Source organism: Trichosurus vulpecula, chromosome 3 (assembly GCF_011100635.1).
Source record: "Trichosurus vulpecula isolate mTriVul1 chromosome 3, mTriVul1.pri, whole genome shotgun sequence".
NCBI lineage: Eukaryota > Metazoa > Chordata > Mammalia > Diprotodontia > Phalangeridae > Trichosurus > Trichosurus vulpecula.
Genome location: NC_050575.1, coordinates 288492513 through 288507767, shown reverse-complemented (window position 1 = coordinate 288507767; position 15255 = coordinate 288492513). Strand labels below are relative to the sequence as shown.

General features: G+C 42.0%; 1 protein-coding gene across 1 annotated transcript in view; it reads left to right on the top strand.

Moving 5' to 3' along the window:
* ACOXL (acyl-CoA oxidase like) overlaps nt 1–15255 on the top strand; it is a 531229-nt gene that overhangs the window by 57958 nt on the left and 458016 nt on the right. Inside the window, exon 3 of the mRNA XM_036753019.1 lies at nt 10717–10800. Coding sequence (XP_036608914.1) covers nt 10717–10800 — 84 coding nt within the window. The remainder of the gene's footprint in view (nt 1–10716; nt 10801–15255) is intronic.

Below are 15255 nucleotides of genomic sequence, written 5' to 3'. Positions count from 1 at the left end.
TATTCTAGTCCTTTTTCTAAATGCTTAAGTGAAGAATGGCCTGCTTGATCTTCAGCTATGTTGGGAACATTTTTCGTTTTTATTTTTAACTTGAAGAAATACTAGCTGAACAATGACATAAAAAAAGAAATTAGGATATCCTTGGCAGCTTAATGGAGAAAATGAAAGCTTTCCTAGTCAACCCCGGAGGAAAAACAAGCAGTTTTACCCACTGAAGATGTTAAATTTGAGGTGTTTGTAAAATATGTACATTTATTTAACATATCCCCACGTATATACACAGTTGGTATATGTTGAACATATGCATGAACATCTAATACATATAACATATACATGCACACACATATAATAATATGAATATTCACACATACATAGAGCAAGGGGTACATGTGCACATATATATAGAGAAATTTATTAACAGAGCACACATAAATACGCATATGCTCATTGTGCATTAAATACACGTGTCAGTAAGTCAAGAAGCATTTATACAGCTGTGTGCCAGGCACTGTGGTAAGAACTTCACAATTGTTATCTTATTTGTTCTTCACCACAACCCTGGGACGCAGATGCTGTTATTATTCCTATCTCGTAGCGAGCGAGATGATTATTTCTCTCTCACGTTAATAGCCAGTTATTAAAATTGGGGACACGCAAGTCCTGTTTCCTTGTCCAGTCTCTCAAGAATAGAAGGTAGAAGATAGGATTGACATTCACCTCCTTGCAGTATTGCTACTCCACCTAACAAGATCAGACTTCTAATCTAAGGTGAAACTCCTGGCCCATTGGCTTCTGCTCAGGCTTGGGGGTGGGGACATAGATTCTTTGTTTAGATTGCCCAAGGCTTGGGGTAACTTAGAAGGAAAGGACATAATTAAAGTTCATTAGAATAGGTCCAGCCCTTCCTGTTCTCTCATTACTTAGTAACTAATCAGAGTCAATTGCCACCCTCTGGCACACTCACTTTTCAGAGGCCATATAAGCCTCGAGCCCTCTGTCAGGAGGATCTTTGGCATTCAAGAGTGCCCCTGACCTCTTTTATTAAAATGCTAGCCTTTTTAATAAAATGATTAATTACCCAGAAATATTTCTCTCGAACTTTTTAATTGTCACAGTAGTTGAAAAAACCAAGGCAGAAGTTAACTGACTTGCCCAAGGTTACACAGCTAGTAAGTGACCGAGGCTGCTTTTGAACTCAGGTCTTCTTGACTTCAATCCCAACCCAGCTGCCTCAAGAACCAGTTTCTATCAGTAGAATGTCAGCTCCCCGAGGGCCGGGGTTATTTTGCCTTTACCTTTCTATTTCCCACACTTAGTACATGCTAATAACTTAATGAATGCTTGTTGAGTTGAAGCTGCCCATCTCAATGGAAGATTAGATGAGGAGTGGGGAACCTGCGGGCCTCGAGGCCACATGTGGCCCTCTAGGTCCTCAAGTGCAGCCCTTTGACCTAATCCAAACCCCACAGAACATTTAATCAAATGATTTGTTCTGTAAAACTTGGCTGTACCCAGGGACCTAGAAGGTCACAAGTGGGCAGGTTCACCACCCCTGGATTAGACCTTAAATATGTAATGTTGACTTTGTCAGATGAGGGGTAGCAGCAACAAGAATAAAGAGGCCTGGAAACTTGCCCCAGAAGAAAAGTCAACACACAAACAGAGTCAGAGATGGAGGCTGCCTAGAAAAGACCAGAGCAGAAGATGAGGGAGCTCTGAAAAGACCAGGAGAGGCTTACAAATGCAACAACCAACCAAGCTGATTAAACAAAATTGGCAGAATTGCTCTCTCTATACTGAGTGACCAAAGTGAAGATAGGTTGTAAGTGGAGCAAGTGACTTTAATTGAATATTCAAAATGATTACAGATTGTACAAAACAGCTAGGATCAGAGAGGGGGGAGGGTGGTTCCCACCTCCCCCCCCCCCAACGAAGGCTTCCAGAATACCCAAAAGAAATCATATTAGGGATGGTAAGTGAAGTGAGCAGAACCAGGAGAACATTGTACACAGTAACAGTAACATTGTTTGATGACTAACTTTGATAGACTTCGCTCTTCTCAGCAATGCAATGATCTAAGACAATTCCAAAAGACTCATGATGGAAAATGCTATCACATTCAGAAAAAGAACTTTGTAGTCTGCAGATTGAAGCATACAATTTGCTCCCCCTTTTTTTGGTTTCTTTTTTCTCGTGGTTTTTCTTGTTGGTTCTAATTCTCCTTTACAACATAACTAATGTGAAAATATGTTTAATAAGAATGTATATGTATAGCCTATGTCAGATTGCATGCCCTCTTGGGGAGAGGGAAGGGAAGGGGAGAAGACTTAGAACTCAAAATCTTATGGAAGTGAATGTTGAAATAAATAAATTTTAAGAAATTACATTAGGACTTCCAACAGCCACAAATGGAGGCTGAGAGAGTGCTTTGCCATTTGACAAAATGTCAACTGTGAGGGTTGTGTTTGAGAAGTCCCAAAATGTCGAAACCCTGAAGCAGTATAGTTCTGAAAAGAGAAAATGCATACAGACAGAACCATGAAGGGTCACTTATCGTAAAGAGGAAATGGGCAGTGACTGCAGCAATCAGGACGCTTACCAGTTGTAAAACCTTGAGCTGTTCCCTGCTGCTAAGGGTCATGGTGTGAGTCATTCCCTGTCACACATCAGGAAGATGGAGTGAGAAATGATTCTTGCTTTCAAGTCTGGTGTCCAGTTTTCCCCCCTCCTCCCCACTGGAAAGTTTCCTTTTCTTCAGGAAGATTATAATACCATAAATCGCTCCAAATATATACTTTTAACATACTTGCCTGTCAATATAAAATAACCATATCCTTTTTGGGTGAAGGTCATCACATTGTGGAAAGATTAATATCCAGTCTGAAGGAAAAGGAAGGCTACTCTAAATTAGTATAGAGATATCCAGGCCAGCAGTATGGGATAGTGGAAACATAGCTGGATTTAGAGGCAGAGAGCATAGACTCAAGTTGCAGCTTTGCTGCTTTCTGCATGTGTGACCTTGGGGAAATCACCCTCTAAGCCTCAGTTTCTTTACCTGTAAAATGGGGGTCAGTTGGATTAAGTTACCTCTGAGATCCCTTCCAGCTTTAAATCTATGTGATGGGCTCTGTGTGTTGCTATTATAGGCCAGATCATTTACAGGTTCAGTGATCAATAAACAATAAAAAATAATCCATTGGTTTTACCTCTGTGTGTTGGCAAGAGGCTTGTAATTCAGTCCCTCATTATTGTTTGGACCTGTGATTGCATCATTGTCTGATAGTCTTTGCATGGAAACTCCTCTCATTGATGTAGTCTGGCAACTCTTCTGTGGTCTCGGACATGTGGGGATCCTTGGAGATTAAGCGACTTGCTCATGCCATGCAGTTAATATAGTCAGGGAATGCTTAGGTTGTGCAGTGGATAGAGTGTTGGACTTGGAAGTAGGAAAGCCTGGATTCAAATCCCCAAACCCTTACTAGCTGTGTGACCCTGGGGAGAACTCTTAATCTTTCTGAATCTCAATTTTTGCATCTATAAAATGGAAGAATTAATAACACCTGCCTCACAGAGTAGGTTATTAGCTAGAAAAAGAGAAGATAGAAAGGGCTTTGTGAACTTTAAAGCTCCCTCTAAAAATTAGTATGAGTTGTCGTCCAGTAGGACATGCTATTTCATGACCACAGGGTATACCCCAACTCAGGAGGATCATCTCTCATAGATACATGGTGGTGGTATAGGTGAGACCTTCAGCATTCTGGAAAGGTAAGTTGAGGTAATACCCTACTTCTGGCAAATCAGTAGCCATTAGTATTCTTTGTTGTTGCAGTTAGCGGCCAAGTAGTTAGAGCACTGTGTCTGGAGTCAAGAAGTCCTGAGTTCAAATGTGGCCTCAGACACTTACTAGCTGTGTGACTCTGGGCAAGTCACTTAACCCTGTTTGCCTCAGTTTCCTCATCTGTAAAATGAGCTAGAGAAGGAAATGTCAAATCACTCCAGTATCTTTGCTAAGAAAACCCCAAATGGGGTCACGAAGAGTTGGACAAAACTGAAACAACTGAACAATAACACCTCCTAGGGCTGTTGTGAGGATCAATAATTTTAAAATGCCTGGCACAGTACTTGGCACAGAGCTGTATACCCGGCATAGAGTAGGTGCCATATAAATGTTAGATATTATTATTATTACTGTTAAGAAAGGCAGTATAGAGATCTGTTTTCAGTTTTCCAAGTTTATAAAACTAGCTCATTAGCTGTTCATTATTTGAAGAACACAGAGAACCATTAGAACAGAATCTTGCCACTTCAACAGAAAAAATAACTGGCACAAACAAGAGGCAGCTATTTGGATTAATGTGATTTTCCACACAGGAAAAACCAAAAGGCTGATGAATCCCCTGGTCTAGGTTGGATGAAGAACCTACAGAGCTCGTTTATCAATGCAGATATCTCGGACCAGCCACTGCAAACGGATAGTATCTGGGCCCACAACTGAACAGGAGGAGAAAAATAGGCTATGATGCCTTTGGGAAATTGTACACTCTCTTCAAAGACCTCAGTCTTCCCCTTGAAACAGTGGTTCACCTTGTTTTGACACCACTATTCCTTGGGCGACTTCATATAATAGCTATCATTTATGTAGCACTTTAAGGTTGGCAGAGTGCTTTATATATATTCTCATTTGATCCTTAGAACAACCCTGGGAAGTAGGTGCTACTATCATCCCATTTTACAGATGAAGAAACTTAAGCTGAGGTATTTAGTGTCTTGCCCAGGGTCATATAGCTAGTAAATCTCTGAGGTAGGATTTGGATCCAGGTCCTCTGACTCCAAAGCCTTTGTTACTTGCACTGTCCCATGATGTGAATCATGAAATATCACAGTCCCCAAAGCATAAAAGTTGTGGGTCAGCCAAAGTGGAAGAATTACATGGTTGGCCAAACAGGCTGTAACATATGACAATAAAAAATTTCATAGGAAAAGCAGGATAAATTATATCATCAAAGAAATGTGAAATCAGAAATAAAAGATGGACCAGTCATGCTGTGAGAGCCAGGGATAAGCCAGGGGACAGCCTGCCTGCACCTTTGGGATCCATGTAATATGACGAGATCTAGAAGGTGGCCCACTCATATTAGTTTAGACCCCTTTTTAGACCAAGCTTTTGGGAGGATGTGAACAAGGTCAATCCAGGACAAGCAAGCATGGGCGGGTAGAAATTTGCATCTTTGGAGATAGGTTCTGCAACAAAGAGATCACAGATTAATTAAAGATCAAAAATACATGTAAAATGAGAACTCCCGGGACATTCATGTAGCCTCCTCTACTTCTGTTTGGGACTAAATCCTTCAAACAGAGACATAAGGAGCATGTTGTTGTTGTTAAGTTGTTTTTCAGTTGTGTCTGATTCTTTGTGACCCCATTAGGGTTTTCTTGGCAGAGATACTGGAGTGGCTTGCTATTATTTCCTTCTCCAGCTCATTTTACAGATGAGAAAACTGAGGTAAACAGGGTTAAGTGATTTGCCCAGGATCACACAGCTAGTAAGTGTCCCAGGTCAAATTTGAACTCATGAAGATGAATCTTTCTACTTCTAAACCCAGTGCCCTATCCCCTGTTGCCCAAAGGAGCATTGATATGGCTTTGCTTAAAAAAAAAAAGAAGTGTATGTGTGTATAGTTAACCATCGTATCATTAGGTGTTTGGTCTTTGTGGATGACTTGATACTTATTTTTTTAAAACCCTGTAAAGCAGAACTTAATGTTAAAACTGACTAGGCATTTAATGCATTGTTGGTGGAGTTGCGAACTGATCTAACATTCTGGAGAGCTATTTGGAACTATGCCCAAAGGGCTATAAAACTGCACATACCCTTTGATTCAGCAATACCACTGCTAGATCTGTATGCCAAAGAGATCAAAGAAAAAGGAAAAGGATCTATATGTACAAAAATATCTATAGCAGCTCTTTTTTTGTGGTGGCAAAGAACTGGAAATTGAGGGAATGCCTATCAACTAGCAAGTGGCTGAACAAGTTGTGGCATATGATTGTGACAGAATACTGTAGTGCTATAAGAATGACGAGCAGGATGATTTCTAAAAAACTGAAAAGACTTACAGGAATTGATGCAAAGTGAAGTGAGCAGAACCAGAAGAACACTGTATACAGCAACATCGTACAGTGATCAATTGTGAACGATTTAGCTCTTCTCAGCAATACAGTGATCCAAGACAACTCCAAAGGACTTGTGAAGAAAAATACCATCCACATTCAGAGAAAGAACTGATAGAGTTTGAATGCAGATCAAAGCAGACTATTATTCTTTCTTTATGTTTTTGTGGGGTTTTTTTGTCTATGTTTTCTTTTATAGCATAACTAAAATGCAAATGTGTTTTACATGATTGCACATGGATAACCTATATCAAATTGTTTACTGTCTTAGGGAAGGAGAAGGGAGGAATGGAGGGAGAGAATTTGGAACTCAAAATTTTAAAAAATGAATGTTAAAAATTCTTTCTACATGTAACTGGGAAAAAATAAAATATTATTCAAAGAGGAAAAAAAGTGACTAGGAATGTTAGTGGTGATGGCTTCAACGAAGTCTGAAGTGGAGAAATACCAGTCATCTCAAAGAGAGTCCCATGTCACTTAGATGTTCCACATGGTTGAGAATTTATGAAAATTTATCAAAAAAACTTTCTGTAATGGAGGGAGGTATTATTGGTACAGATCAAATCAGTGTAACGTATACATATGTAGGCTTCCTGTAACTAAAGAAAAGATTTGATGTGAGGGGAATTGCCAGTTAGGTGACACAATGGATAGAGTGCTGGGCCTTGAAGTCAGACCTGAATTCCAATCTGGCCTCAGATACTTACTAGTTATCTGATTCTGGGTAAGTCACTAAGCCTCCCCTTGCCTCAGTTTCCTCACCTGTAAAATGAGGATAATAATAGCACCTACCTCCCAGGGTTGTTGTCAGGATCAAATGAGATAATTATAAAACACCTTGCACAGGGTCTGGCACCTGGTAAGCCCTGGAATAAATCTTAGCTATTAACAATGATAGTTACCATTTAGATAGCACTCATCTCATTTGATCCCCACAACAACCTTGGGAAGTAGGAGCTGTTATCATCTTCATTTTTGCTGATGAAGAAACTGAGTCTGACATAGGTTAAATGATTTTCCCAGGGCCACACAGCTAGAGGCAGCGAGGTGGCACAGTGGGCAGCATGCTGGGCCTCGAGTTGGGAAGACTTATCTCCCTGAGTTCAAATCTGGCCTCAGACACTTACTAGCAGTGTGACCTTGGGCAAGTCACTTAACCCAGTGTGCCTCAGTTTCCTCATCGGTAAAATGGGGATGATAATCATAGCACCTATTACCCAGGGTTGTTGTGAGGATCAAATGAGATCGTCTCTGTAAAGCAGTCACCACAGTGTGTGGCACACAGTAAGAGCTATATAAACATGAGCTATTATCCTTTCACCAAGTCATGCCGATCGTAGTACCCGTGTGTTCATTTGACAATGTAAAATGGTCCTGTCCATTCCTAGAAGGGATTATGATGTCAATTATGAAGCGTTAATAGGCAAACATTTGTAAGCATCCCTGGAACAGGGGAAAGAAAAGTGGTTTTGTAATCAGAGGATTGGGTTCAAATCGTATCCTATAACTTCCCACCTGTGTGGCCTTGGGCAAGTCACATTGCCTCCCTGGGCCTCAGTTTCCTCATCTGTAAAAGGAGAGGGTGGCAGTAGATGACCCCAGAGGTTCCTTTGAGCTCTGTATCTATGAGCTTACCATTGAAAGGATCATTCTGCCACAAAGAGGATAGAGAAGGAGAGTGGATAACTTTGGCCATTTCTGTTGCTCACAGATTATAAAATTGGGGGATTATTTCATTTGTTGTTGTTTAGTCATTTTCAGTCCTGTCTGACTCTCCATGACCCCATTTGGGGTTTTCTTGGCAAAGATACTGAACCGGTTTGCCATTCCCTTCTCCAGTTCATTTTTACAGATGTGGAAACTGAGGCAAACAGGGTTAAGTGACTTGCCCAGGGTCATACAACTAGTAAGTGACTGAGGTCACATTTGAATGCCCCAAAATGAGTCTTCCCAACTCCAGGCCTCGTATTCTACAGACTATGCCACTTAGCCACCCTAATTATTTCATACAAAGGATTTAATTCAATTGATCACAGTTTGCACTGAAGCTAGAGAAATAGTAGCATGAGATAGAACAGAAGTGAAAAACGGAGCCTGGAAGAAAAGGCACAAACAGCTTCAAATTAAAATATATCGGCTTTGTAATGTTTACCTTTGAAGTCGTGCTTGTTGCTGAAAGAGAAGGAAGGCTTCGTTGTGGTGCCCCGTGTTGGGAAGCTTGCTATGAGAAGGTACATCATAAAGGAAAAAGAGAAAACTTGTTGGATGTCGGATGACAGCGGCAGGCTATGCATAGCAGCTGGTGAAATAGTCAGAGTATGTGCTCTTTTATCAGCTGTTTTATCACCATGATAATGATCGTGCTACAACTCTATGGTAACAGTAGTGACACGAGATCACATCTATATAGTGCTTCCTATACGTGATCTCCTTCGAGACTCCCAGCAGCCCTGAGAGGCAGATACTATAGATATAAATGTTATCATCCCCATTTCATGGACATGGAAATTGAGGGTCAGTGATGTGAGTCAGTCAGCTAGCATTTATTAAACACTACCATGTGTCAGGCACTATGCTAACCACTGGGAATACATATACAAATGGAGGGCAAGACAGTTTCTGCTCTCAGTAAGCTTACGTTCTAAGGGGGTTGGGAACAACATGTGATAATTGGAAGCTGGAAGGAGGGGTTGGGGCAAAGGTACCCAGTGTGAGGACATGGTGCAGAAAGTCCTGGGAACAGCCTGGAGACGAATGAGACATGGTTGGCCTGGGAATTCTCCTTAAATGGAAGTTCTGGGGTTGTTTGGTGGTTGGTTGTTGTCCTTCACTTTCAAAGAGGCCCAAAATAACATCACTCACTATGTTGGGTGCAAGGTATGCAATAAAGAGGTGAAGAAGAGAGGGTACTTCCAGTATGTAAAGTCCAGGACTGGAGTTAGGCTTCAGGATGAAGAGCTACGGCATGGTAGAAGGGGTCCAGAGTATAGCCTTGATAGGAATGAGAGGCCATAGAGTAAGTGACTCTCCTATTGTCACACATTATGTATCTGGCAGGATTCGAACCCAGCTCTTCCTGAGGGCAGATCTAGCACACCATCCTTTATTAACCCTTGTTATATAACATGATGGGATCTTGGGGGTCATCTAGTTCCATCGCTTCATTTCATAGACGAGGAGACTGAGGCCCAGAGAGATTTAGTGACTTGCCCAAAGTCACAAAGGTAGTTAGTGATAGGATTCAGACCCAGGTCCCCTGACTCAATTTTTCCATCGTAGCATGCCGCCTCCCAGTATAGATTAACAGTGTGACATTTTAGGAAATAATTCTGCACGTGTGTGGATAGAGCCCTTAGTGACAGATCAGCAGATCCTGACCAGCAGACCGTTCATTCTGTTTTTTAATATAACTAACAAGGCAATGTTGTTGTTCAGTTAGTTCAGTCGTGTGACCCTGTTTGGGGTTTTCTTGGCAAAGATCCTGGAGTGGTTTGCCATTTCCTTCTCCAGATCACTTTACAGATGAGGAAACCGAGGCAAGCAGGGTTAAGTGATTTGTCCAGGGTCACACATCTAGGAAGTATCTGAGGCCACATTTGAACTCAAGAAGATGAATCTGCCTGGCATTCTATCCACTGTGCCACCCAGCTGCTTATTCAAGGCAATAAATAGAATTAACTGGGAGAGAAACATCACAAAAATCTACAGAAGTGTTGTTGTTGGGAATGCATATAGCCTTGGCAGAGAAACAAAAGGAAATGTTGAAACTGCAAAGTCATCCTAGTATCAGGGGTTCCCATATAGTAAGTAGGTTAGTGGCTTTGAAGTGCGCTGCATTGGCCTCCATCCAGAAGTACTTGTAGAGGTGGGATGCACACTGGATTTACAGTCAGGGTATACATAGGTTGGAATCCTATCTCCGTCACTGACTAGGCAATGTCACCATGGACAAGTTGCCTACTTTCTCTGAACCTCAGTTTCTTTGAAGAATGGATATAATCAAAGGATTTTTGTGAGATTATGTAGGTAAAACACTTTAAGAGGAGCAACATGGTACAGTGGAAAAAGCACTGGGTTTGGAGCTAGAGGACCTGGTTTCAAATCCTGCCCAAAGGTGATCCAGGATTTCGTTGGTGTGAAATCATTAAAGTGCTATGAGCAAGAGCTCCGTAAAAATAATTTTCATTTGATTTTCTGACTAGAGTGTTTCCCCACTATTCTCAAATCTGCTCGGTTTTAGGAGGATGGGAATTTCTAAATACGTGAATAATACTGACTCAAACATCTACCATGTTTTTAAAACTGTCTTCAGAGAGGAGATGCTAGAAAGCAGTGTGTGGGATCAGACCACAATCCAGGAAGAGACATCAAAAGGGGTTGGGGTTAGTTGTTGAGCTGCCAGATGAAGACATCAGGGGCTGGAGTGGTAGAAGCTCGGGGCCCCTATTCTGGCTAAGGCCGGCACTGGACAGTTTCAATGGGAGTCATTGGCCATCAAGGATCAGAACACAATGAGAACTTAACGTGAGATATGGCTTGTTTCAGGCAGAGAAAAAGAAGAATTTTGTCAGGAGAAGTCTTGTCATTGGAGAAGTCCTTTCCATAGCAGACATGGCGACAGGAGTGAAGGTAAGAGATCATGGGTCCCTGATGGAATTCCACTAGTTTCTAAACAGTTGGAAGTTAGAAAATGGAAACCCCTCGGCGAACAATGAGCTTGTTGGAACTGGTTTTCGGTTAGCATATACACAATTGATGCCAGCCCCTCAAGATTTAGTTTGCTGTTTTACTTATTCATGTGATAGGCAGTGTGACCTAATGGAGGAAATGCTGGAACACAAGAGTCAAGAAGATGTGGGTTCAAATCCTATTCCTGACTTTCACTGGCTGAAGGATTCTGGGCAAGTCACTCAACATATGTTTGTCTTAGGCAACTCCTTAAGACCTCCTTTAGGCTGATTTCAAGTTGTGTTGGTGAAGGGAATTTCTACACTGGGACTACTGATGATGTCACAAATCCTTTCTATTCAATCATTTATACAATTATTATCTTATTTGGTCATCACAACAGGCCTGGGAAGTAGGTGATTTTATTATTTTCCTTTTGCAGATGAGGAAACTGAGGCAAAGAAGGGTAAAGTGATTTCCCCAGGGTCACCCTGCTAGTAAATCCTGAGACCTGATTTGAACTCAGGTCTCCCTGATTCCAGGCTCAGCACTCTATCCGCTAGACCGCCCAGCCGCCCCTAATATTTATTCAGCGGCTATTATATGCAGAGCCCTGTGCAGAGGAGAATAAAACATGGTACCTGTCCTCCTGGAGCTTATTTGTCTAGCACAAATGACTTTCCTATATGACAGAATGAAAATGTTCCAATCAGGGATCTCTAAAAAGCAGATCCAATATGCTGGTAGCTGCTTAGATACACAGATGCTGAGCCTGTTGACACCACTGTAGCTTTCTCTCTGTTGTTTGCCCCATGTAACCTTTTCTGATTCTATCCTTCCACCCCTGTGAGCTGCTAATGAACTTTCCCCATCACACTTCATAAAATACATTGCACCTCGCTTATGCACTTATATGTTACAGCATATTAAAATTGCCTGTTTCTTTCTCTGAAATGGACTGTAAATTCTATGAAGATGGCGATTTTATCTTAGCTAAACTTTGTCTCCTCTCCAGTCCTTTGTGCACAGTAGGTGATTTAATGAATGTTTATTGAATATAATTTAATTGAATCTAGACCAATTGTTGTTTGGTCATTTTTCAGTTGTTTCTGACCCTTTGTGAGCCCATTTGGGGTTTTCTTGGCAAAGATACAGGAGTAATTTGCCATTTCCTCCTCCAGCTCATTTTACAGAGAAGGAAACTGAGGCAAACAGGGTTAGGTGACTTGCTCAGGGTCACGCAGCTAGTAAGTGTCCGAGGCTGTATTTGAACTCAGGAAGGTTAGACTTCTTGACTCCGGGCCCAGCACTGCGCTACCTAGCTGCCCTAATCTAGACCAGGCATCCTCAAATGGTTGGCCAATGATGCTTGTGTGACATCTGCTTTCTGGTTAGGCAGTTCATCGCAAGATTACTACTCAGGGATACTTCATTTGGCATATTTTTTGAACTCAGGGACTTGAGAAAATAAGAAATAGTTCCTCTTCTCCTAAAGGCTTTGCCTTAGATCTTCAATATTGTCATGGCAACTTCTTTTTCTTGCTTATTTCCTCCTCATTCCTACCTCCCACGCCCTCTCTCTATGAGTTTAGGATGTGCAAAATTAGATTGGGATCATGGGAAAATGTGTGGTATGTGGGAGCCATTGAGAGCTTTCCTCTGAGGACCCTAGCAAGATGTTTGGGTGAGTCTGACTAAAAAGCCTGATTAAGGCTTGAGTGAACCTTGTACACTCGTTAAGGAGGAGTGCAGAATCAATTTAAATGCTAACTTTAAAGATAATCTTTGTGTCCTTCTATATGGTCATTGGTGAAGGAATATTTTTTCTCTCACTAGCTTCTCAGATGGCATAGCCTAAAAAGTCATAGAATCTTAAGACTAGTTGCTACTTGAGGGCAGGGACTAGGTTTTTGCCTTTCTTTGTATGCCCAGTGTTTAGCACAATGCCTATATAATAGGTATTTAATAAGTACTTCTTGATTTGACTTGGAACAAAGGAATTTTGCCACATTGAGCCAAGTCCATGGTATGCCTAGACTAGTATTTTACTGCACAAAGGGTGCACCAAAGGGGACAGTTGTCCTTCCTCAGTTCTTGGGGGAAGAGAGGAGTACAAGTTCTTTGGTGGGGCCTTGGGAGCTCATGGAGGTGAGCAGCCTGCTTGGTGATTGTCAGGGCATACCAGGTTTTCTCACAGCCCTAGAACAGCTGGATTGCATTCACCCTCTTTGCTTGATTCCTTCGCGTGAGCCCACTTGTCAGCCGGAGGAGAGCGGTGTCAGATCTAGAATCCCTCAAAGTCAGCTCCGTCCTGGCAGGTCAGAGTACATTTTACTTTTTTCCATCAAAACTTTTATTTATCTAAAATGCTTTGGGTGTCCCTGAGAGCTTTGGATAAACACGGTTGTACTGGAGCAGTGAAATCCTGGCAGGAGCTAAAGTCTGGCACGACGGCTGATTCACAGTGGAATGGGGAGAGAAGGGAGAGAGAGATGCCAAGGAAAGGAGCTTAGTTCGCTGAGGAGTTTGAATCCCCCATCTAGTTTGGGAGAGATCCCAGTGAAGGCTTCAGATCTGCCAAAAAAATTGATGCAATCTGGAAACACTTTACTGTTGAAAGAAGTGTGACGTGCCTCCCTCTCTTCTTCCTAATGACCTCTGAGTTGTTTCTCTCCCTCATTTAGATGTTCTCCTTCAGGGTTAATGGACGGCCCTTCTCTCCCAGCCCCTGGCCTCCAAGGTGGCAGTAGGCTCCCTTTCCCTCGGGATGAAAAGGTTCCCAAACATCTCTGTTCCCTCTGTAAAATGAGTTTCCTTAGAGACTTGGGTGAGTCTGCTAAAAAGCCTGATTAAGGCCTGAGTGATCCTTCTATACTCATTAAGGACGAGTGTAGAATCAATTCAAATGCTAACTTTAAAGAAAGTCTTTGCTTCTGTCTATATGGTCATTGGTGAAGGAATATTTTTTTTCCTCTCATCTGCTCCTCAGATAGGATAACCTAGAAAGTCGTAGACCCTTAAGATTCTAAATCAGCCAAAATATCCTAGAATTCATTTAGGGAGCCTATTAGTCTCACCACCCTCTAAATGAGGCCCCAGGGAACTCGATCTGCATAATATTGCCTGGGTTCCAGTAGTCTCTTAAAAAAGAAAACACAAGTGATGAATCATCTATGGCCTTGTCCAATGGCCCATGTCAGTCCTGTCTTCTGCCCCATCCCTCTGCCTCTACTGATTCTTAGCTAATAGCTGGGCTCCTGGAAGGGGATAGAGTGGTGGCAATGAACACCTATTCCATTGTATTTGTTGAATCTGTAGTTGCTACATCTGACTCTCATGACCTCATGGACCATAACATGCCAATCCTGTCTATGGGGTTTTCTAGATAAAGATACTGGACTGGTTTGCTGCTTCCTTCTCCAGTAGATTAAGGCAATCAGGGTGGGGGTGGCTTTGGGGGTGGGGGTGTGTGTCACACAGCTGAGTACCTGACTCCAGGCCCAACACCCGCTGTATTCGATCAATGTTGATCTTGTTTCGTTGTTTCAGTCATCTCTGACTCTTCATGATCCCATTTGGGGTTTTCTTGGCAAAGATACTGGAATGGTTTGCCATTTCCTTCTCCAGCTCATTTTTACAAATGAGGAAACTGAGGCAAACAGTTAAGTGACTAGTAAGTGTGTGAGGCTGGACTTGTACACAGGTCTTCCTGTCTCCAGGCTTATCTAGTGCTCCGTCCACTGCACCATCACTCATTCACTCAATTAAATTCACTCAATTAAATAATAAATAATCAATAAAAAATAAAGCTCGTGCTGACTTACTGGGCCTTTGTTTCCTCCTTTGTAGAATGGAGACAAAATTACTTGTATCACATACCTGGAAGCATTGTTTTGAGGAATGTTCTTTGCAAGAATTAAAGTACTGTGTGCCTAGTTATTTTGTATTCTCTCCTCCATTAGAATGCACGCTTCTTAAAGGCTTTTGGTTTTTTTTGCCTCTTTTTTTTTTTTGGTATCCCTAGCACAATGCCTGGCATATAGTAAGCAATACATATTCGTTGACTGACTGACTCTTATGGCCTGTGGAGGCTCCTTCTGACTCATAGTTGTCACCAAGGCTGTCTTCCATATCAGGGGTCATCCCACCACAGCTGCAGCCCCTTCTGTAAACAAGTGAAGACAGAGCAGTGAAAAGGAGGTTTCCAAAACAGATGCCCCATTTAAGTGGAGGTCATCTCCACGTAAGCATTTACTGTTTCCACTTGTCCATTGTACCCAGAGCCATTTGCTGTCCTCATTCACCGATGCACATCAGATAAGGAGGATGCTGGATTTTCACCTACAAAGATGATGCTACTGATGCACCACCAGTGGAACACTTATGCCCAGTTTGACACCAGCAACAGGGGTGCAT